Source organism: Salvia splendens, chromosome 12 (assembly GCF_004379255.2).
Source record: "Salvia splendens isolate huo1 chromosome 12, SspV2, whole genome shotgun sequence".
Classification (NCBI taxonomy): domain Eukaryota; kingdom Viridiplantae; phylum Streptophyta; class Magnoliopsida; order Lamiales; family Lamiaceae; genus Salvia; species Salvia splendens.
This window is the reverse complement of record NC_056043.1, coordinates 18,709,060-18,731,711: the sequence shown is the minus strand read 5'-3', so window position 1 is coordinate 18,731,711 and position 22,652 is coordinate 18,709,060. Positions and strand designations below refer to the sequence as shown.

Here is a 22,652-nt window from a genome sequence, read left to right as displayed (position 1 = left end):
TAGTCTTTCTATGTTGCACTTCTGTAAGCGATCTGAATCAAATGATTCTAACTTACAGTGCATCAAACAGACATTCTCGACTTTCAAGCTATTTAACAAACATATTGTTAAAATCTTGATGGTCTAGATCAGTTTGAACAATAACTAAGTATTTTCTTGGCCTTAAGACTAAGAGCCATAAATACTTTATCATTCATTGTTTAAGAAGTTGATGTGTTGTTTCATACTCAATCTTGTTGCATTTATATTGTTTCAATACTATGATGGCTTAAACATCAACCATAAAACAATAATTGAGCATTAATAGCTCCCACTGCAACAAAAGCCTAGCTGGATCAAGATTGCATTGTCATGCAAGTCATTGTCCTTCTTTAAAAGAGGCCAATCCAACTTACAAAGCATCTTCACTCGCTTTAAACAAACTTTGTTGACAATTCAGGCTCTCTCATTTCCATATCTAGTCTTTTGTTCAAATGAACTAGGACTTAGGAAAACTACAGCCTTGATGAATTCGTCATCTATCATGTTACCTTCCTCTAACAGTAATATAACGACTAATATTCTGAAGGTTTTCTACTTTTCAGTTAAACCTTCTTCTAGTCATTACTTATTACTTTAGGCGATGACTTGAGTTAGAAAACAATTTGAGTGATCAATAGATTCCTCAAAACATTATGTCCCTCTAGGATATTCCAATCGAATCATCTTGACAGATTCTATTGATATTCATCTTTCATCGTCACTAATCAAGACTTGTCGTGCTACTTAAAAGAAAATAGCTTGACCTTATTCCTCAAAGAACTTGTCAAGTACATGCAAAAAGCATTCTCGAACAATCTTCAAGGAATTATGTCGAGGATATGGAGGACATGAATCATTGAGTATAAACTCCAAGTTTTAGCGATGAGAATCTTATCCATTCACGTTTCTAGTCTATATAATTTTGGCATTCGAGTTTCTCTTTAAGGATCGCAGACAAAATATTGAATGACATAATGAAGATTTGGCAAATTAACTTATTATCACATACTTATGCTCAATATATAATCGCAAATAACCACAAAACAATTATGTATCTTGCAACTGTAAAATCGCAAACAGGTACCCTCCATAAGAGGTCAATACTCATTCACAACTTTAACATTTTTACTGGTCACAACACCGACGAATAGTCCATAGACTGCAGCACGGCATGGCCGCCAAATGTTGCCTAAGCACGACCATCAGATTTAGCATTACATAATTTTGTTTCTACAACGCATTCCCATAACAATGGTCATATGCTGATAACAAAATAAAACTATCTCATAAATTCTGTATGAACTTCTGAAACTTGTAATTTCTTATGATTATTGTCCCCACATAATGGGTGGCTATAATATTAGAAACTACTTTCTAGTTCACACTATTTATATTTGAGAAGTCTGCCCATATGAACTTGTTATTTCGTAAAATTGTCCCCACATAATGGGTGGCGATGATATTAGAAACTGGCTTCATAAATTTGCAAATCAATCGATGGAAACCATATACAACACACTTGTTGTAATTATCGCTTAGATATTTTATATGGTTTTTACATAATTATCACATAACCAGATAAGACAGATAATCCACTTAAAAAGATAAACACCAAATAAACACATAAATCCATTTAATGCATAGCATTTAAACACACTGGATAATTAACGATAATTATTTAATCTAGTCAAGGGAGAATCAATTAAATAATTAAGTTTTATCTTGGATAATGATTATCCAAATTCATTTATGATTTATCAAGATAGTGTTAACTATCTAAATCCATCTAGGATTTGTCTTAATAGAATTAAATCTATTCAAATCCATAGAATAAAAATAAATTAATATTAATATTAATCCTAATCCTAATCCATCTAGGATTTATTCTTGGAGTAAATCCATATAAATCCAAAGAATTAGATAATATTATATTATCATTCTTTAAATCCATCTAGAACTCATATATGAATAAATTCATATAAATTCATACGATAAGAATAAAATATTATATTATTACTATCCAAATCCATCAAGAAGTTATCTATGAATAAATTCATATAAACTCATAGGATAAGAATAAAATAATAATATCATTATCTAAATCCAACTAGGATTTGTCTAGGGATAAATCCACATTAATCCATAGGATATAGGTAAAAAAAATTAGATTGTCATTATCCAAATTTAACTAGGATTCATCTAGGAATTAAAATCCCTACAAATACATAAAATAAGGAAAAAATCTAATTAATCCATAATTTAATTCATAATTAAATCTCATATAATATATAAAATCCACAAAAAAATATATTCAAATCTTATTTTCATATTTATCTTGAATTATTTTTAAAATTGAATCCAAGGATATGGAAACCCTAATCAAAATTTGGAAATAATCTTGATCGCTCCTTGCAAGGAGCGGCTGGACTACCACTGAATCCATGGCCACTGCTGTCTGCACGATGCAGCCATCTCGGCTGATGTTCCTCGGCTCCTCGTGCCGTCTCCGCAGCCACCGGTGTTGCCCACGAGCAAACACCGTTCTAGACCACATGATACCACTGCGCGACCCGAATCAGGCCGTTGCTGCTGTGCGTAACTCCTTACGTCGCTGCCTCATCCCCGGCGTTGCTGCTACAGTGGCTTCGCTGCGACTGCTGCTCCGTTGTTTCATCAGCAGAACTCGACGTCTACTGCTCCGATCAGCGCCCTTGTTGCACTTCCGACGCTGCTGCGTCGTTACCTTCGCAGCGGCTGCGACAACAGCTTCCTCCGAGCCCAGAGACTGCCCAAGAAGGGATCCCACTCGAAAAGTTGTCGCCGCCGGCAACCTGCTGTCCATCTCGAGTCTGGGAAACTGCCCATGAAGGGCTCCCACTCGATTTGACTGTCGTCTCCGTCGCACAAAGGCGTCGGAGCTGCTGGAGTTTTCAGCCCTTTGCCGCACCTGGTGTGCCGGAACACAAAAACCCAGCACCATCGCGGTGCTACTCCACGCGACCAAATTCACTACAATATATGAGATTTGTACAACAAAACACTAACATGGATGCTATGAAGTGATTCTGGAGAATTAAGTCTCCCAATTCATTGAATTTGGGCATGTCACAAGTTCACGCAGCATTCAACTTCTTCGTACTTACGATATGTTGATTTATTTGAAAATTAACAACTACATAACGAAGAAAAACATGCATTCAAGCAATTCACATAACATGAAATTAATCCACATAATCAGAGCAAAAAATTGGCTCTGATAGCAATTGATGGGGTTTGGTGCCCCTTGCACAACGGAAGACTTGTACAAAACAAATAAATCAAACGTAGGATCTATTTGACAGATTATGGGATTAATATATTCACATGTTAACACAGAATTGCATGCTAGAACGCAAATAATTCATGCTTAAAGAATATAAATCCTAAAACATGAATTCTACGGTTTAGAGTTAGCGATTTGATTCTCCAAAGAATCGTAGATTGCTCGCGCCTTCTCCACGATGATCTTCAATACTAGACCATGGATCATCTGACTGGTTCCCGAACTGTATTCCTATATCAGTGTGGGATGATCTTATCGAAATACTAGGACTCGAATAAAGAAGACAGAGTTTTCTCACGGAGGAGGAGCTGAAAAACTCACGGAGGAGAGCTAAAATTTTCATCCCCTACTGCAGAGAGGACGGATGAAATTTTCTCTCTCACAATTAATTGTCTTTTCTGTCTCCTTTAATCTCCTATTTATAATAGTTACATATTGGTCCCAATCAGGGATCTATGGAAGGTTTTGGATATGAGCTCCCCCAACTAGCTTTTTACTAATTAAATTGAACCAACAATTTAATACAAGCTTATATTGGAATATTATGAGCAGCCACTACAGAAGTAATATTGACCTCCACATCCAATTCCGAAATTACAAGTAATTCGGGTTTCCATTTTATTTATTATTTATTTCTCGTGTTTAAGATATAAATGTCCATTAATTAATTAAAGTCTGCTATGGACTTAATTAATTAACATCTTATCAATTCCAAGAGTGGACTTAGCAAGAAACTCTTATTTATTATTCATGGAATAATTAAATTCCAACTGGCTAGTTTCCGAATAATAAAACCTTGTTCAAACTCCTCTTGAGGAATTTATCAAACGAGACTCACCTCACGCATGATTCAACATAATAGCAATCCTAGCACCGCTAGATATTAAACACCACTACCCAATATATCAGGATTATTGGGTTGTGAAAAACCCGCACATTTTGATAAGTCAAAGTAGTGCATAATCAATATCTTATGCTCAATGCTAACGTATGTAGATTAAGAAATAGTATTTTATCAAGACCTAGTCTTTTAGTAGATAGCATAAAGACATGTCTTGCTGTTAGATCCATTCAGTGCTATACCACACCAACGTCATTTTATTTCAATAAGGCTTAGAAATAATCGGGCTGGCATTGCAACCTTTCGCGATAGGTAGCCAAAGCCTATCTAGGTTGTGAAATTCTTCTTTTTCTTTTGCAAAGCATTGCATAGAACAGACTGTAGTTACCTTAAGTTGACGACGCCCACAACCAGTCTTCTAAGCAAAAGACTTATGCTTTGTTTACTTCTTATGCATTTAAATGTTTATAAAACATCTTACAAACGCATAAGTAAACACAATGAAATAATATATTGATTCTATTCGTGCAAACTGCTCGAATAATACTGAATCGGCTTAAAAGTGGATTGTAGAGTTTTTCCGTATACAAGCAAGATTCTATTTGCGCGAACTTGCTCGAAACATGCTTTTCAGTATACTAAACCTAACAATCATTCCACGTGGAGACTTGCTTTGTAGGCAAACACTCAAACCACTCTTTAGCAGAATCAATCAATGAGAATGGAAAGAGTCTTACTCTAATGGTGTCGTCGTCGACACCATTCAACTTCAAGGTGTTCGCAATATCCTCGAACTTGGTGAGGTGGCGGTTGGCATCTTCAGTGGCCCTACCTGCAAAGGGATACCGCTCAACCCTTTGTATAAGGGGTATTCGCAATTCAAAATTGTTAGCATCTATGCGAGGGCCTTCGGGAAAGGTTATTGTATTCCCATGATTGAACATGTTCATCACGGGTACTATCTCCTTATTTTTCCTTTCCTGCTCCTCTCTGGCCGCCTTCTTGGCCTCCTTTTCATCTATCAACTGCTGGACAAGGTTTTGCGACCTTTCCAACTCTGCTCTTGTGTTGTTCCCCATTGTTTGATCACTTCTTATTTTCCTAAGGGTCTTCTCAAGTTCTAGATCGATCGGCTCTAAGATTTTCTTCCCAGAGCGCATTCGCGTACACAACCTGTAGAAGACAAAAACAAAATAAAACTAAAAATTAAAAATAGAAAGCAATAAAATTGAAAGTAGTATAATAGTCCCTTTGAAGATATCAATCACGTAGTGAATGTTATCTCCGACAACGGCGCTAAAAACTTGATGCACTATTTTTTGGCACTAAATAAACATGCAAGTATACAGAGTATATCTAGTATAGCCAAAGGTCAGTATCGGATATCGAACACATGGAAAACAGACACAGACTGTCTACCTTCTACTAAGCTTATTCTACTATTTGGAAAACTGAAAGATTTTGGAATTTTAAAAAATAAAAACTTTTAAAAACATAATTAAACAACTATTATAAATAAATCACGGAGATAAAACAAATGAGATAAGGGAATTCCAGGGATGTGCTTTCACAGTTATGGTTATACAGATTCCAACTACAACACCCTAGCATAGTTCTTACTTCAGTAGGACGAGTCGCCTAAGTTTTGCTCATGCGATACAAACGTATATTACATACACTAGAGGCGTCAATCCTAGATTTGTAACTCCCTAAAGCTCCTAAGACCCTTGAAAAGTCCTCACTCTCAATTAACAGTACCATTTTAAGGGAAGCTAATTGTAGTGTCGACTAAGTTCTTCTAACTCGCCAACCTCCTATCACGATTATGTAGCAAGTTAATAGATCATGTAGCAAGTCAATAGATCATCACAGAATGTGTCACTCAAACGTGAAGCAATTATCCAGAACTTAGAATAGAAACGAAGTAAGAACAAACGGATATTAAATAAATAGGAACTGTATAACCAAAGTCGTTACTAACACATCCCTAGAACTATATGAGTTTAGTTACACATGATGTAATAATCTAAAAACATAGTTTGTAGGAAAATCATTAAGAACATAAGAACTAAAACAAATAAAACCCAAAGGTTGAATCCTTGTAGTCTTGATCTTCTCCTGATTCATTCTTTAAAACCCTTGAACTTTGATGATCAAAGAAAGAGAACTCTCAAATATTATGCTCTGGAATTATTTGGCAAAAAGAAGATCCTTGGTGATGAGGTTTGAGGGGGTATATATAGCCATAAATTCGTGCATCCTCAACTAAGGCAAAAAGTATCCAAGTATAGTAAATCTTGCGGAGAAAGTAGGTCAAATCTGTGCGCCGCGTTTTCCCAGGGGGCCGCTGCACCTTGGCCAGTGGTCGCTATGGGTTGAGCCGTAGCTTCTGCCTCTTGAACAACGGGCGCTGCACTTTGTTTCAGCGGTCGCTGGCAATCATCCCCTAGTTTCTGGATCACTTGGAGCGGTCGTTGCGCACACTCCAGCAGTCGTTGGGCGTGTTCTTCTTTTCAGCACAACTTTCCCGAAGCAGACCGCTATGGGTTGCCGCGAACCGCTGGACGGCTCAAAAGCTCCAGATTTCCATCTTCGACTTTTAGCTATCTTTTTTTGCTCAAATATGCACATTTCTCACAAAAAACATCAAAATACCAAAATAGATAAAATACGCAAATAATTGACATGTAATGCAACTTTGACACTCAAAACGGACCAAAAAGTGGCCTTAAAAGAAGAGAGGAAAAAGATTCGCGACCGCGAAGACACCTTCTCGGAGTTGAAGAAGCATGTTCACCGGAGGTAGTCCCAAGGGGAGCTGGTGGCGGCCGGGTGGCCCGTCTGGCTCACCGCTGTGGCATCCGAGGCTATCGATGGATGGGTGCCTTTGAGAGCCGATGCGTACGAGAGATTGAATAAGGTATATCACTACAACAAAAAAACGTCTAACAACATTTTTTTATACTATTAAAGATGGAAATTTGTGTGTCTAACTATGCCACCGATGCTTATTTTTTGTGTCCCATTAGAAAACACAATAGAAGCGTCTTAAAAAAAATAAAAAAAAATTAAGTTAGACTTTTTCTTTTGCTCCGAAATTATGGTTATTTTTAAAAATTTTCAAGCACTAAAAAATTTCAAGCACTAGTAATTGTGTTTCAATTTTTATTTCCTTAAAAGATTAGGTTTAGGTTTATGTAGTGTATCAATTTTGTTAGGATGTGTTGTTTTGGTTAAAAAAATGATTTGGTGTAAAAGCTACAGGATCGGGCAAGGGACATATAGCAATGTGTACTGCGCTCGTGAGCTGAAAAGCAACAGGATCGTGGCAGTGAAGAAGGTTCGTTTCGACAATTTCCAAGCCGAGAGCGTGAGGTTCATGGAGCGCGAGATCATGATTTTACGCATGCTCGATCACCCAAACGTGATGAAGCTGGATGGGATTATTACTTCCAAATTGTCATCTACGATTTACCTAGTATTCGAGTACATGGAGCACGATCTCGTGGGCCTCTTGTTGTGTCCCGACATCACTTTCTCAGAGTCACAAGTGAAATGCCTGATGCGACAAGTGTTGAGTGGGTTGGATCACTGCCATTCCCGGTATAATGCATCGGGACATCAAGTCATCCAATATATTGGTCAATAATCAAGGAGTGTTGAAGATTGCTGACTTTGGGCTCGCTTATTTCACCAGACCTAAGACCCGGGACCCACTAACCAACCGCGTTGTCACTCTCTGGTACCACCCCTCCCCGAGCTCCTCCTAGGCTCCACCAACTATGGAGGCGAGGTCGATCTCTGGAGTGTGGGTTGTGTCTTCGCTGAGCTATTCATGGGAAGGCCTATTCTCAAGGGTTGAACCGAGGTTGGTTATTATGTTCTTCTTGGTATGATGGAATGGAATCAGAATAACATTAAATTGAAATTTCCTCGGTGCCAAACAAATGACTATAACCAAAAAAAAGGAAACAAATTCCATTCCATCGTACCATGAAGGGTACTGAATCTTGAAATCATAAGCGGCGTTTGTGTGTTTAGGTGGAGCAACTGCACAAGATCTTCAGGCTATGCGTGACACCACCGGAGGAGTATTGGAGAATGTCCCAGCTGGCCCTGGCGAGTATGTTCAAGCCACAACATCCATACGACAGCACGCTGAGAGAGAGGTGCAGCGAGCTTCCCAAGGGCGTTGTGGATCTCATAGAGTCACTGCTCGCCATACAGGTGGCCAAGCGTGGGACGGCTGCATCTGCTCTCGACTCTGAGGTTTCGGAAATCATAATTCGAAACTCGCTCTTGTTCATCAGTTTTCTCACTCTCTTAATTTTTCTGTGCAGAATTTCAAGATGAGGCCGTACGCGTGTGATCCGTTTAGCATGCCGAATTCCCCCCAAACAAAGAGATGGATGCTAAAGCCAGAGAAGACGAGAGAAGGTCCATGTCTTTCTTCAAAAATTCAAATTCTGATTCCAATTCAATTTATTTATCTAGCATGATTAAATTTTTCAGGATGAAAGGATTTTCATCAAACTCAAGGAGACTGCGAAAAGAATCTAGTGACTTGTGTAAAGCAGTACCGTACTTTTTAATTTACTCCATTCCATTCGTCTCGCTAAGATAATACATTTCATAAAATCCACATCTGCTAAGATAATACATTTCTTAAAATCCACATCTGAGTCAAAATAGGACTATAAATACTGGATGGAAAGAGTACTTTATTATTTCCAAACTAGAAATGTGTAAAACAGGCTAAAAAAAAGCGTTATCATAGTTGGAAAGGAGGAAGTATGTATTTGTGGTCTTAACTTAAGAAAGAGAGTAATTTGATGGCACGTGCAGGTCGGGTGCAGGAACAATAACAAGCAGTCACTGGACACGAAATCGGACGTCTCAGCAGCATCCAACAGCACGCAGGACTCGATCACCAGCACTAAATCTGTGCCCGTATCCATTGCTCAACACAGCATCTCCGTCTCAATATCCCAGAAATAGCTTGAACCTTCGCCCCTCCTATCCGCTCGGTCTCAAATAAGACTGCACTGCCCCGGAGGATCCTTCAACTTCGCTGAATATCCGATATGCCCCAGTTTTCGGAGGTAAAAACATCAGACTTAGCTTATTAGCTTCATTACAAATTCCATAACTTACTTCTCATGCCATCTGCGCAGAATGATCAACCTCGTCCTACACTTCGTACATCGCGTTTCCACAAAGATTAATTCTCTCTCCTCTCCATTCCAAATACGAACCCCCATTTTTTGCTGACAACTCACACAGAATGAACTTGTCCCTATTTTCATCTTCTGCATTTCCAACTCAACTGTATATTCATTCCTTTCATTTTTCTTCTTGTAATCACATAACATCAAATGTAGTTTAGCTGAGTCATTTTAACTCAGTAATGGTTAGTGTCTCAGATAAATTTTTGGATACAACATGTATTTGTGAATTACTCCTGTATATGTATGCAAACATTATCTATATCGGTATTTTTGTTAATACTAAAAATAGTTTGGAAATGAACTTTGGTCCACGGAGGAACACCACTTCTTAACCAAATAAACCAACTTTAACATCTTTTTAATATCCTAATGAAAATGGGGAATGGAAGAAATCCTAGCAATAACAGTAAAATATATGTTTATACTCCCTTTGTCTCCTAAAAATAGAAACTTTCCTTTATTAGAAATTTCTTTTTTTTTCACTAATGAGGTGAGACTCATTTTCCATTAACACGCTTTTCTCTCTATATCTCTCATCCTTTACAAATTTTTCACTAAAACTGATACCATTTCAAATGTTTCTATTTCTGGGGGACGGAGGTAGTATGCACTCTCTATTAGCTTATAATATTATTCCAAGTGTACAATGCAACTATTAAAAATAGTAAAAGCGAAATAAAATATTTATTTGTGACCGTTCAAATAAGAAAATATAAGATACTTTCTCCGTTCGTGAATAGGAGTACCGCCATTTTTACTATAAATATTAATAGAGTCTCACATTCCACTAACTCATTCCACTCACATTTCAATTAAAACTAATATATGCAAGTTAGGTTCATATTCTACTAACTTTTTTCCAACCACTTTTCTTAACAATTCTTAAAACTCGTGCCACCAAGGAATGAGACTCCAAATGGCAGACGGCGGGAGTACTATCTAGTCTACTAGATAGTAAAATATCATAAATATTTCACGGTTGCCCACGTATAATAAGATTTTTTTTTTGAATATATCTTATTTGGGCTAGGTTGGAAAATAACAAACAAAATATAAAGTGTGTTTATATTTTAGACCAATTTTAAAGTTTGTGAGAAATACTAAATTTTGGTGGTTTTTGGGACCAATATCCCTTGAATGAACTAATGACTATTTCAATATTCATCCGACTCAAGTTTTATTAGAACTATCACTAAATTTATTGATAAGTGGATAGAGCATAATGTTGAAGATAAAATATACTCTCTCCGTCAATAAAAGATGCCATACTTGTGGATGACATATGATTTTAGGAGATTTTGTTTTATATGTTAAGTGGACAGAGAAAATATAGTTTTTTATATTAATAAGAAAGAGAAATTTAAAAAATAATAATAATATGACATCTTTAATGAGACAAACTAAATAGGGAAGTAAGACATCTTTTGTGAGATAGATGTCTCATAGATAAAGTAGTAGTAATACTTACTCCATCCGCGAATAGGAGTCCCGTTTTTTCATTTTAGTCCATCTGCGAATAAGAGTCTCGGTTCATTTTTTTCTATAAATAGTAATAGGGTCTCACATTCCATTAACTCATTTCACTCATATTTATGTATATGTTACCTAATAAATAATATTATACACATTGAAAGAATAATTCTTATACAAATTGTATAAACCTAACAATAATTATTATACAAATAAATATTTTCTATATACAAATCATATTTCTCAATAATTCTTTATTTTTATCAATCAAGAATATATTTGAATAATAATTTTGTTTATATATATCATACAAAACATGAAGAAAAGTATAAGACAAAAGAAAGTTTTGTATCCCACATTGGAAAAGATGAATAAATGCTCTAAACATGTAGTTATAAAAGATAGTACTTCAACATATTTTGTCCCACATCGAAAGTGGAATATTAAACATTCAAGGATGTCTCTATAAAAGAGAAACAACCAAGAATGATTTTGTCCCACATCGAAAGTGGAACATAAAACATTCAAGGACGTCTCTATAAAAGAGAAACAACCAAGAATGATTTTGTCCCACATCGAAGGTGGAACATAAAACATTCAAGGATGTCTCTATAAAAGAGAAACAACCAAGAATGATTTTGTCCCACATCGAAAGTGGAACATAAAACATTCAAGGATGTCTCTATAAAAGAGAAACAACCAAGAATGGTTTCATAAATTCGCAAGCCCATCAAATATATATGGGCTATTACGAATTTCTCGTATTCATTTGTTTGTAAAAATTGATTTTAAATATTAAAATCAATTTTTATAAATAATCTTTTTTAAAAAAATTCGGTTACACTGGCGGTTCAACCCTGAACCGGCGTTTTGAACCGTTTAACCGCCGGTTCAAACCGGTAAACCGCCGGTTTTGAACCGGCGGTTCACGGTTCACGCATCCTTCGACCCTGAACCGGCCCGTTGGAACCGGCAACCCGCCGGACGGTTCAAACCGCCGGTTCCGGTCCCGGTTCCGCTTTATGAACCGGCGGGCCAGAACCGGCGGTTAACCGCCGGGCCGGTTCGGTTTGTGCACACCTAGTCCCTAGGATTTTGAATCAAAACCTTATTCATCAATAGACCTTTATCAGAGGATAAAAGAGCAGTCAATGTTGTGTAAAATGGACATCTTACTTTTCAAAAATAATTATCAGATTATAGGAGAATAGTCAATATTATTAAGAACCTTAGTACGTAGCGAAATGAACACGGTCACATGTATGGAGACATGAACCTCCGAGAGTCTCTACTTAAAATAAAAAGGAAATCATCAACTCTGCTCAGCATTCTCCACCATCACAGCTCAACCTGCACATTTAGAAATATATGCAGGGCCGAGTACGAAGATACTCAGTGAACACATTGCCGAAACATACATACATACAATGAAAATATTGTCATGCCATCACAGTGAGACACATTAAACGACACTTCAACCTGCAATTTTAAGCAATTGTCATAGTGAGACACATTAAACGACACTTCAACCTGCAATTTTATACTCCCTCCGTCCCGAGCTACTCGCTCATTTCCTTTTTGGCACGGAGATTAAGGAATGAGTGTATAGGAAAGTCAAAAATGATGGCTGTAGGTGAAAATTTTTACTAAAAATGGAAAGAGTGCAAGTAACTTGGAACGCCCAAAAAGGAAATACGTGCGAGTAGTGCGGGACGGAGGGAGTATTATAATTAATCCTATCAATAAATATAAAATTCTGGGGTAGTACTAAATTTATTTAACCGCTAATTTTACCCAAAACTAAAATTTCATTTCCCCCTCTCCTCAAATTCACGCCCAACCCTCGCTTCAAATCCACCCCCAAAATTTACAACTCCTTCGGTTCAAAATCCTCCACCAATAATCGTAGTTTCCTTTCCCTCGATTGGGAGATCCTCTTTAGATCATAATTTCGTTGGAGAGGAAACTTTTCGGAGAGTAGAATTCTCAGTATTAGCGGCTTTCGTTGGCTTTCAGGTTCAATTTTTGTAAGATGATTCAAGATCTCATCTCTGATTTAATGGTGTTGATTTACTACAGTTTCTCTTTTGATTTTAATGGTGTTGAGTTCCTACAGTTTCTCTTCAGATTCTCTCTACCTAAACTGAAATTTCAGTTCTCGTAAAGAGCATTTGACTGGTTTTCTTTGTTGCTATTGAATTACAATGTCATACATTGGTATAGAGCTTATTAATTTACTGAACTTGGAAGGTTTTGGCTTAGTAAAAGTCTTGACAAATGATTACTCTATAGATAATTGTTGTCTCCGTGGCAGTAGGTTGTTTAAAGATTTTATATGAATTGTTCCTCAGAAGAAACAATTATTTTTATGTTTTTTTCGTCTAACATTTGGCTATATGTAATTTAATTGTCTTATTTGTTATGCAGGAGGTTCTTTAACAAATTTCTTTGGAGTCCACTTGCATCTGCAGCTCTGATGGCAACTATTAGGAAAAATATTGGTAGCTTCAACTTCTTATTGAAAATTTATTTCACCATTTTGTTCCATAATCTTGTGTGCCGGCAACTTGCACATCTCTACACATTGAAGTTATTGTTGTGAGGTTTGTGGTTTCTAACTCCATGAGGCTTTTAAATGATCTTTTCTTATCCATCATAATTATGTTTCAGTAGAATCCAACTCGTTGTTATATAGTTTCAGTGTCTGGGTTGGATTATGCATATGTTGTTGTCAAATAGCCATGAGAGTGTACCCTACAATGTTGAGCACAACTGGAGAAAGATTAATTCCCTTGATTCTTGTTTTCCCCTGTATCTGTTCTGACCTCCGGGTTATATAGCTGTTGATCATCATTATATTTCACAGGTAAATATTCGTCTATTTTGTTGTTACTTTAGGGTAATTAATTTCTTTTCTATTTCCTTAGCATTCAAAGAATTCATATCTGTATAATAGGGTTGTTGGTAGATATATAATTATATTTACCCTTTTCTTATTTCTTCTACCTCTATTTCATCAATACCTTAACATGCAAGATCTTGACATTCATCATTAGGTATTTACAACTTTACAACTATCTAGATGCTTCTACTGAGACTCTGTTTTGTATTTTTTTTCAATTGAAATGCAAATTTAATTTAGAGCTTATTTTTAATTCCTACCCTCCTTAGCCCACTTCAATTGATTTTTAGAGAGCCCAATATAAAAGTAGAAGTCGTCGTCTTCTTCTTCTTCATTTTATTTGATACTCTAAATCTAAAACGAGGAGAGAAACTCTTCCTTCTCTCTTGGGATCCGGTTTCACCCGCCGTCGCCGCCACGGATCCACCACCGTCGACTCCTCCCTCCATCAGCTTCTCCTTCCCTCTTCCTCTCTGTCGGTTCTCCCTCTCTCTTTCTTCTAATTTTCCCCAATTTCAGAAATAGCTTCGTCACCCCTTCTCTCCTATCGGTCCCTCTCTCCACCGCCGCCCTCTGCCTCGCTGCAAGGGATGGTTGCTCCACCTCTTCACACTTATCGTCGTCCCCTCCTTGCGCCGCTGCTGCCAACCACCGCCGTCACCTCCCCACAACATCCCATCTTGCAAGGCAACCCTTCACGCCGCTGTTTGACGGCTCCGGCGAGGTAAGATCTCTATTTCTCCATTTATCTTCCCACTCATCCTCTTTAGATTTATTGATTACTATTATTTAGAGTTAACTACTTTCAGATTCGGACAGATTGTGAAGCTGTATTGGCGGGAGTGATTCGGCCCCTCGAGTCCGCACATCAGCTTCCCCCACCAAAACGCACTGTCATAGACATAGGTCTTGTTTTATTACGATTTTTGTATACTATCCCTATTCTTATTTAGATTTACTTGATTTTATCCTTATTGAAAATTAAGTGTTTCTAGTTTAGATTGGATTGGGGCAGATTCTATCTCTCTCAAAAATATTCCTGTGAATGCTTAAGTTTTATTATACTAAGCATAAAATTTACTTACCCATTGGAAAGGAGTAAGAGTTGTTGGAATGGTAACTTGATTCCCAATTATCAGCAATCTCACACCTTCCTCTTTCTCTCTTGAATACGGTTGTAGTATAAGCTGCTAACAACACTAAGCTTTTATGTGAAGAAGTTTTGACATGTGTCTCTTTCTCTCATGTGTTAATTAACACCCATTTTAAAATTATGGAAAAAGAAATTCTGGAATGAAAACATTTCCCGTGAAGTTTTATTTGGCTTAGAGGCTGATCTCCTTTCATTATGTGGTGCAGGAACTATTTGACAAAGGTCATGGGTGTGATCCGAAGATGTGTCGGCAGCAACCCATTTGGGACTTGACCGTGTCTCTTAATTTCATTTGTAAAAATTTACATTTATCTGTTTATATATTTGGACTTTTATTGGACTCTTAATTATGTATTTGGACATTACAAATTCACTTTTTATAAGTAGAAACTCAGGTCATTACAAGAAACATAGCCAGTTGGTATTTGAACACGAGTCTATCCAATGCAGGAGTGTTACAATAACCGCTAAACCACACGACGTTCTTGTAAAAGAATTATCAATAATATATTAAGTACACGTTATTTTGAGGTAAAGTTGCATCCCTTGTTCTTAGCTGGTTATGCCAGTGCCGCGTGCGGCAAAGGTTTTATAACTTGTGTTCCAATAGGGCCCAATGTTGTTTTTGTCCACGGATAAAAATGCATAAAGCATGTACGATGGTATTTATACTACTCCCTCCGTCCTAAGGAAGATGACCCCTTAGTCGGCACGAGTTTTTTGGTAATTTTATTTTGTATGTTAAGAGAGTAAAGTAAGAGAGAGGGAATAAAACAGACATAAATGTATTTACATTTTTAGTAATAAGTTATCTTGATTGGGACAAACCCAAATGAAAAGTGAGTCGTTTTTAATGGGATAGGGGAGTACTAAGTAATAAGGGCACCCACAATGGGGGGGTTCGAACCCGGGTCTATTACTTGGAAGACAATAATCCTAACCATTGGGCTACACACACTAGTTGAAATATCTTGAAAACTAAATTGTTTTATACATTTATTAAGATGAAAATGTGATAAAAATTAATTTTTATAAAATGTATTAATTTTTATAAAGGTATGAACATTAATTTTTATAAATGTATTAATTTTTATAAATGGAATGGAGTTTTTTCTCAATTTTTGTAGTTATTTAAATAAAAGAAAATGCATAGGACGCGCCATAGAGCGCGCTTTAGGACGCCCCACTGCAGGTGAGGTAGGAGGATAAAACTGATGACGTGACGTGCCATAGGCGCGTTTTAAGGCGCCCCAGTGCTAATGGCCTAATATTAGAAGATTTGTTTCCTGACAGTAAATTGGATCTTCCCTCCCACCCAACTAAACTTCCATTTGTGGAATTTTCAATAAAATAAACTCGATCAAATTAAATAAAATATGTATTCAAATTTATTCTTTCCATTTTCCTAGCATCATCATCAAACCCAGGCCATCGACCACACAATTCGTTCATATTGAAAATCAAATCTCCTCACAATTTTCATTCGCAGTTTCTGGACATTGTTGCGGCGCACTTTCTGTGTAAGTTTATCTGTCATGAGTTCTGAGCCTATTAGAGGGAATTCCATTGATTTAGAATTCAATATCCTTCTGTTAATTTGAAGAATCTGGTCTTGTTTTTAATAATGGAGTATATATATATCTCTTCTCTCTTTCCTGGAGATCTTCGTTGGAAAGAAGCATTGCGAGTTATCGCGATTTTTAGTTTGTTTTTCGAATTTGCATTGCCAATGTTTATAAGAAATTGTAATTTAAGGTGTTCGAATGGAGGAAATGACGTAAAATGGAAAATCTACATTGCGAGTTATCACGATTTTTAGTTTGTTTTTCGTATTTGCATTTCCAATGTTGATAAGAAATTGTATTTAAGGTGTTTGAATGGAGGAAATAAGGTAAAATGGAAAATCTGCGTTGCGAGTTATCACGATTTTTAGTTTGTTTTTCGTATTTGCATTGCTAAATTGTGTTGTGTTTTAATTTAAGCTGTTTGAATAGAGGAAATGAGGTAAAATGGAAAATCTGGTTTGTGACTTTGAATTATGTGCTTTTAGGAGTATGGATGGATTAAACCAAGATGGCAGTAGTGTAGATTCATTCTTACGGAACTACAAACTTGGGAAGACTCTTGGGATTGGTTCATTTGGCAAAGTTAAAATTGCTGAACATGCACTCACAGGCCACAAAGTTGCTGTCAAGATTCTAAATCGTAAGAAGATTAAGAATATGGATATGGAAGAAAAAGGTTAAGCAAACCATATTCACTACTCCATATGTTTATAATACATCTTCGCAAATTACTAATGTAGAAGTTAGTCAAATCAAGCTTACACTAGATTTTTTAACAGTTGGTTGCCTCTTGCAGTTAGAAGAGAAATCAAAATACTAAGATTGTTTATGCATCCCCACATCATACGTCTCTATGAGGTTGTGGAGACAAATTCTGACATATATGTTGTGATGGAATTTGTCAAGTCTGGTGAACTGTTTGATTACATTGTAGAGAAAGGTAGGTTACAAGAAGAGGAGGCTCGCACGTTCTTTCAACAGGTTGGATGCTTCTTTTCAGACTCACCGAGATACTATGATGAGTAGTGTACTGTGTATCAATGTCTCTGTGGTGCTGATGATTGCAGATAATATCTGGAGTGGAGTACTGCCACAGGAATATGGTGGTTCATAGAGATCTGAAACCAGAAAACTTGCTTTTGGATTCTAAACACAACGTGAAGATTGCTGATTTTGGTTTGAGTAACATTATGCGCGATGGTCATTTTCTGAAGACCAGTTGCGGAAGCCCCAACTACGCTGCTCCAGAGGTACACTTTATAAATTCACGAGCTAGGTAGAATCTAAACAAAGTGACTGGAACTGTGGAGATATGTAATGTTTCAGAAACGTGCAATTCGAAGAGTCTGATATGTGTTTCTACCATAGGTTATCTCAGGTAAATTGTATGCTGGGCCCGAGGTGGACGTATGGAGCTGTGGTGTAATTCTTTATGCACTTCTCTGTGGCACCCTCCCATTTGATGATGAGAATATTCCAAACCTGTTTAAAAAAATAAAGGTGCATCCATGTAAATTCATGCTATTATGTTTATAAGTTCGTCTTCAAATACATTCATGCTTGGAACTTTGCTGATAAATGTGGCATAGAGCCACTGCATCTCTTATGGCAATGTTCATCACTACAAATTTTAAGCTCATAATGTTCGGATTTTATTTCTGAAGCTTTATAATGTTCTACGCGATTGTCTGATGGCCAACCTAGGCATTAATTCATATGCTTTCCATAGAACATAATTTTTAAGCCTATTCAGAGCATTAGTACGTAGCTGTAAAGGGAAGGAAAACTTTTACATATCATGATATGCTTAATGCTAATCTGTTTAATATGTCTCTAGGGTGGAATATACACTCTTCCCAGTCATTTATCTGCTTGTGCAAGAGATTTGATTCCCAGGATGCTTATAGTTGATCCGATGAAACGAATGAGCATTCCAGAGATTCGTACCCACCCTTGGTTCCAAGCTCATCTCCCACGTTATCTGGCTGTGCCACCACCGGATACAACACAACAAGCTAAAAAGGTAACTGGAGCTTCAAATATAATCAATAACTCTTTCCAAAAGATCATAGATGTAGCAGAATGAACACTGAGAAATTTCTATAATATTCCCAATGCCGGTCCAATAAGCACCAAGAAATGAGAGTAGAATTCTAAGCATCTTTCCAATTCTTTGTATCACTGCCCAACGGTTTTCTGGCACTAGGCCTTTATATTATCGGAGCTTTGCCTATTCTTGACCCCGAAAATTTAATGATCTAAAACTTCATAATGTGCAGATTGATGAAGATATTCTTCAGGAAGTGATTAAGATGGGATTTGACCGTGCTGCACTTGTTGAATCTATTGGAAACAGGGTTCAAAATGAGGTAACTTTTGTTACTCTATGCTGTTAATATTGGTAAGGTAACATGTTTTTTTATCATGACTTTTAAACCATTGCACGTTATTGATGTTGTATTAATTCAACTGTTTCTCAGGGAACTGTTTCATACTATCTGCTGCTAGACAATCGATTTCGCGTTGCCAATGGCTACCTTGGAGCTGAATTCCAAGAGACTGTGGTATGTTTTACGATTAATAAATAAGATGTACTCTTTTATATATGTAAGGAAATTAGAGCTTTGTGTGCTATTTACTATTGAGTTGTGATCAAAATAGAACTAAATCCCGGTGCATAACTAAAGAACAAATTTAGACCACATGATCTTGTAATCAAAAGGCTGAAATTAATCACTAATTATTTACTGATCGTTGTTAATCACCACTTAACGGTATCATATGTTATCGTTGCAGCTGATTTCCTTTTTCAAAGCTTCATATACATTCTATTTTCAAGTTCTTTCACACTCACAAGTTTCTGCTGACATCCTTGCATGAATTTTGTATATACCAATAGGAATTTGGGTATGACCACAATCCAAGTGAGCCCGTAGCATCTCCTGTCAGGGAACGTCTTCCTGGAGTTAACGATCATCAACAATTTGGAGCAAGGCAATTTCCCACTGACAGGAAATGGGCTCTCGGACTCCAGGTTGGTTCCCTGCTTTATCATGCAATCCATTCGTGAGAGCAAAACGAGAACCACAATCTACGTCACTCAAATATATAAATACACTCATATTGATATTAGGTTGATGGTATTCACTCTTATTCATTTGACTTCTGTAAAAGTCTCAAGCCCATCCTCGTGAGATCATGACGGAAGTTCTCAAAGCTCTTCAAGAACTGAAGGTTTTCTGGAAAAAGATTGGACATTACAACATCAAATGCAGATGGGCTTCCGATGCTCCTGGCCACCATGAAGGGACCCTTAACGATTCCATGCATGACACCAATTATTTCGGTGATGGATCTGCCGTTATTGAACATCAAGGGAGTAGTGTAACCCGACATGTTGTTAAGTTTGAAGTGCAGGTAAGTTCATAGTCTGTTGATTTCTATACATATTAATTGTGTCGAGAATATGCACACTCGTTGTTTGTTTCATTTCAGCTATACAAAACTCGTGAAGACAAGTATCTGCTTGATCTGCAGAGAGTTCAGGGGCCGCCGTTGCTCTTCCTTGATCTGTGCGCAGCTTTTCTCGCGCAGCTTCGTGTACATTGAAATCCACAAATTCTTTGTTGATGCTGTACATAATTATTTCCAAATCTCCTCAAGATGAATGCTGTACCGAGCCAAGCCGCCATTTGGAGTGGGTCTACCTACGCTAGGAGTTCTGTTCTCTCTTCTAGTACAATTTTGATAAATTATTATTATTATTTATAGTCTTATTTTTCATAATATCATATTATTGATTGGGTTTTAATTGTTCTCCTTTCCTCCTTTTCCAATCATCCAAGTAACACTACTATTAAACAAAAAATAAAGTGAATATTACATGTATTTGAAGAATGCAGTTAATTAGCTATTGAAAAGCTCTACCAGGTGCAGTTAGAAGAGTAGTTAGTTAGGGAGGTGGTTAATCTGAAATAGGCTGAATAGCTATCAATATTCCTCTATAAATAGCAGTGTAATACTCTTCTACATCAGAATTTAGCCTATCTCTGTGCAATCTGCAACTGAGTTCTTAAGCTCTCGGAAGCTGATCTATTCCCGTCATCATCAGTGAAGGGGTCTTAGCTCAACTGACCCGCTTGGATTATGCATGGTTTGGTTTTAGAGAGTAACCCCACATGATTTTGATCACATTTTGTCGCATGATCATTTCTATTTCTTTATGACTAAAGGCCCATTTTGGTCCTTAACATATTGCGATTTTTTTTATTTTGGTCCAAAACATTATCTTTTGAATTATCCGGTCCCTCACAAATAAAAACGGGCCACATTTGGTCCATTTTGGACGGTTTCGCAAAAATTTGACGGAAACCCTAAGGTGGAAACCAAATTCTCGCAATATGTTGACGTGGTAGACGCCGATGTAGGTGGAATCGACGAGATTCCCCAAATAAACAGCTAGGGTTTGGTTTGTGGAGAGCAGAGAGGAGTACCTCGTGACGTCCTTCTTCACCGTCCAGATAATGCCGGCGGCGGATGGCTCGGCGGTGAAGCTGTAGAGGCCTTCGGCGCCGCCGATCCAGACGCCGAAGATGCGGTCGAATTGCCTGCCCTTGCACGTCGCCGTCCACTCGAGGACGATTTTGGCGGAGCTTGGGGAGGGGCAGTGCGGCGGCGGTGTGTAGGCGGTGAGGACCGACGGCTGGCCGTAGGTGAAGGAGAAATCGTGCTGGAGCAGGAGGTAGGAGCTTGGCGGCGGAGATGCTGGAGGGGGGAATTTCCGTCAAATTTTTGACGGAACCGTCCAAAATGGACCAAATGTGACCCGTTTTTATTTGTGAGAGACCGAATAATTCAAAAGATAATGTTTTGGACCAAAATAAAAAAATCGCAATATGTTAAGGATCAAAATGGACCTTTAGTCTTTCTTTATTATATATATCCACAATGTGACCATTTTGTAAAACAATATGCATAAAAAACAGGTATAAAAGGCAAAAGGGTGAGCGAGTCACTAAATTCTAGCAAGCATATTGTTCAAGAAACTTTATAAGTTTCTACTAGCCAATATATTATCTTCTCATATTCCTCAATCTAACAATTCAAAACTTTATTATACCTCCCGAGTTTTTCTCAAATCCATAATGGGAGACTACACAAATGGGAAAGGCGTGAAAGCTTAACATGTAGAACGCACGGGCGATGTGAAACAGAGACGAGACACTATTTTGTGTGAACATATAACATAACAGAATTCGAATCATTCCTATCCTTTGGTGAATTATTTCCTAATTTTACTTAAGGTGTATGTTTTAATGATCTTTTGATAAATATAGGAATTGAGAATATAGTGTGAAATTTCGCTAACAACTCGGTTTTCTTTTATTATGTAAATGTTATGCATTCTAGTTAAGCAATTTAATACAACAAGTGAAATGTTATGCACTCTATTATGTTATTTGAGCAATTTAATACAATATTATTTAGTTGAAAAATTAGAGAATATCGAATGAAATGTATTGTAGAGTTGCTAAAATTAGGTAATGTTGAGTAATTTAGTGACGTAATTTGAAATATTAGGCAATTTGGTTAGGTAGTATTGAGCAATTTCAAATGAAATGCAATTGAATTATTTTTAACAATTTGATTTGTTTGAATGGAGTATATTTTAAATCAGTCCGTTGTTACCTTAATTGTGGATAGTGTACATGTATATATAATGATGACTACATCACAAACAACAAGTGAATTATATTATGGTCCAATCGATTCTTCAGTTTCTCTATTCTCTAAGGAGAAACTGATCTTGGTGATGCCAAGGTTGAAACTCATGATTTATTTTCATATGTAAAAGAATTTGAGATGACACTTCTGATCTCTAGTGAGGTAATATTCATATTTATACCCCTTAATGTTAAAAGATTTTGTTGACTTTTTATAAGAAAATTTTGAAACCTATAAGAGTTTGAAGAAAAGTTACACAGTAGTACATGTAAACATATGTATAATAACTTATCTCGCCTGTGATGCCCTTAATGACATATGAATGGTTCAATTGATTTCAATAACGAGTTACATTAATGCTTAATAATATTTGCATAGACATGAAAATCTATTAGGCCATCCACAACGCTGTTCCTATACCGTTCC

General features: G+C 36.9%; 1 protein-coding gene, 1 long non-coding RNA gene and 1 pseudogene across 7 annotated transcripts; all 3 read left to right on the top strand.

The window, feature by feature from the left end:
• Positions 1–6,402: 6,402 nt before the first annotated feature.
• On the top strand, positions 6,403–9,182 carry LOC121757658 (annotated as a pseudogene).
• A 3,495-nt stretch (positions 9,183–12,677) lies between these two features.
• Positions 12,678–15,346, top strand: LOC121757266. 3 transcript variants are annotated; one of them, XR_006041211.1, is made up of 5 exons: positions 12,678–12,898; positions 13,310–13,485; positions 13,578–14,508; positions 14,604–14,690; positions 15,144–15,346. It is a non-coding gene; the product is annotated as an uncharacterized LOC121757266 (long non-coding RNA). The 3 variants fall into 3 exon arrangements; XR_006041209.1 differs by having other exon boundaries at positions 12,678–12,909; XR_006041210.1 differs by having other exon boundaries at positions 12,678–12,909; positions 14,594–14,690.
• An 897-nt stretch (positions 15,347–16,243) lies between these two features.
• On the top strand, positions 16,244–20,313 carry LOC121759586 (SNF1-related protein kinase catalytic subunit alpha KIN10-like). Of its 4 annotated transcripts, none has more exons than XM_042155231.1 (11): positions 16,244–16,457; positions 16,988–17,178; positions 17,299–17,483; positions 17,570–17,752; positions 17,871–18,002; positions 18,340–18,525; positions 18,782–18,871; positions 18,983–19,066; positions 19,402–19,536; positions 19,677–19,919; positions 20,040–20,313. In XM_042155231.1, exons 2-11 carry the CDS (start codon positions 16,992–16,994, stop codon positions 20,109–20,111), a joined length of 1,497 nt encoding a protein of 498 aa, XP_042011165.1. In that variant the 5' UTR covers positions 16,244–16,457; positions 16,988–16,991; the 3' UTR covers positions 20,112–20,313. The 4 variants fall into 4 exon arrangements, with proteins under 4 accessions (XP_042011165.1, XP_042011167.1, XP_042011164.1 ...); XM_042155230.1 differs by having other exon boundaries at positions 16,245–16,457; positions 19,998–20,313; XM_042155233.1 differs by lacking the exon at positions 20,040–20,313 and having other exon boundaries at positions 19,636–19,836.
• Positions 20,314–22,652: the final 2,339 nt, after the last annotated feature.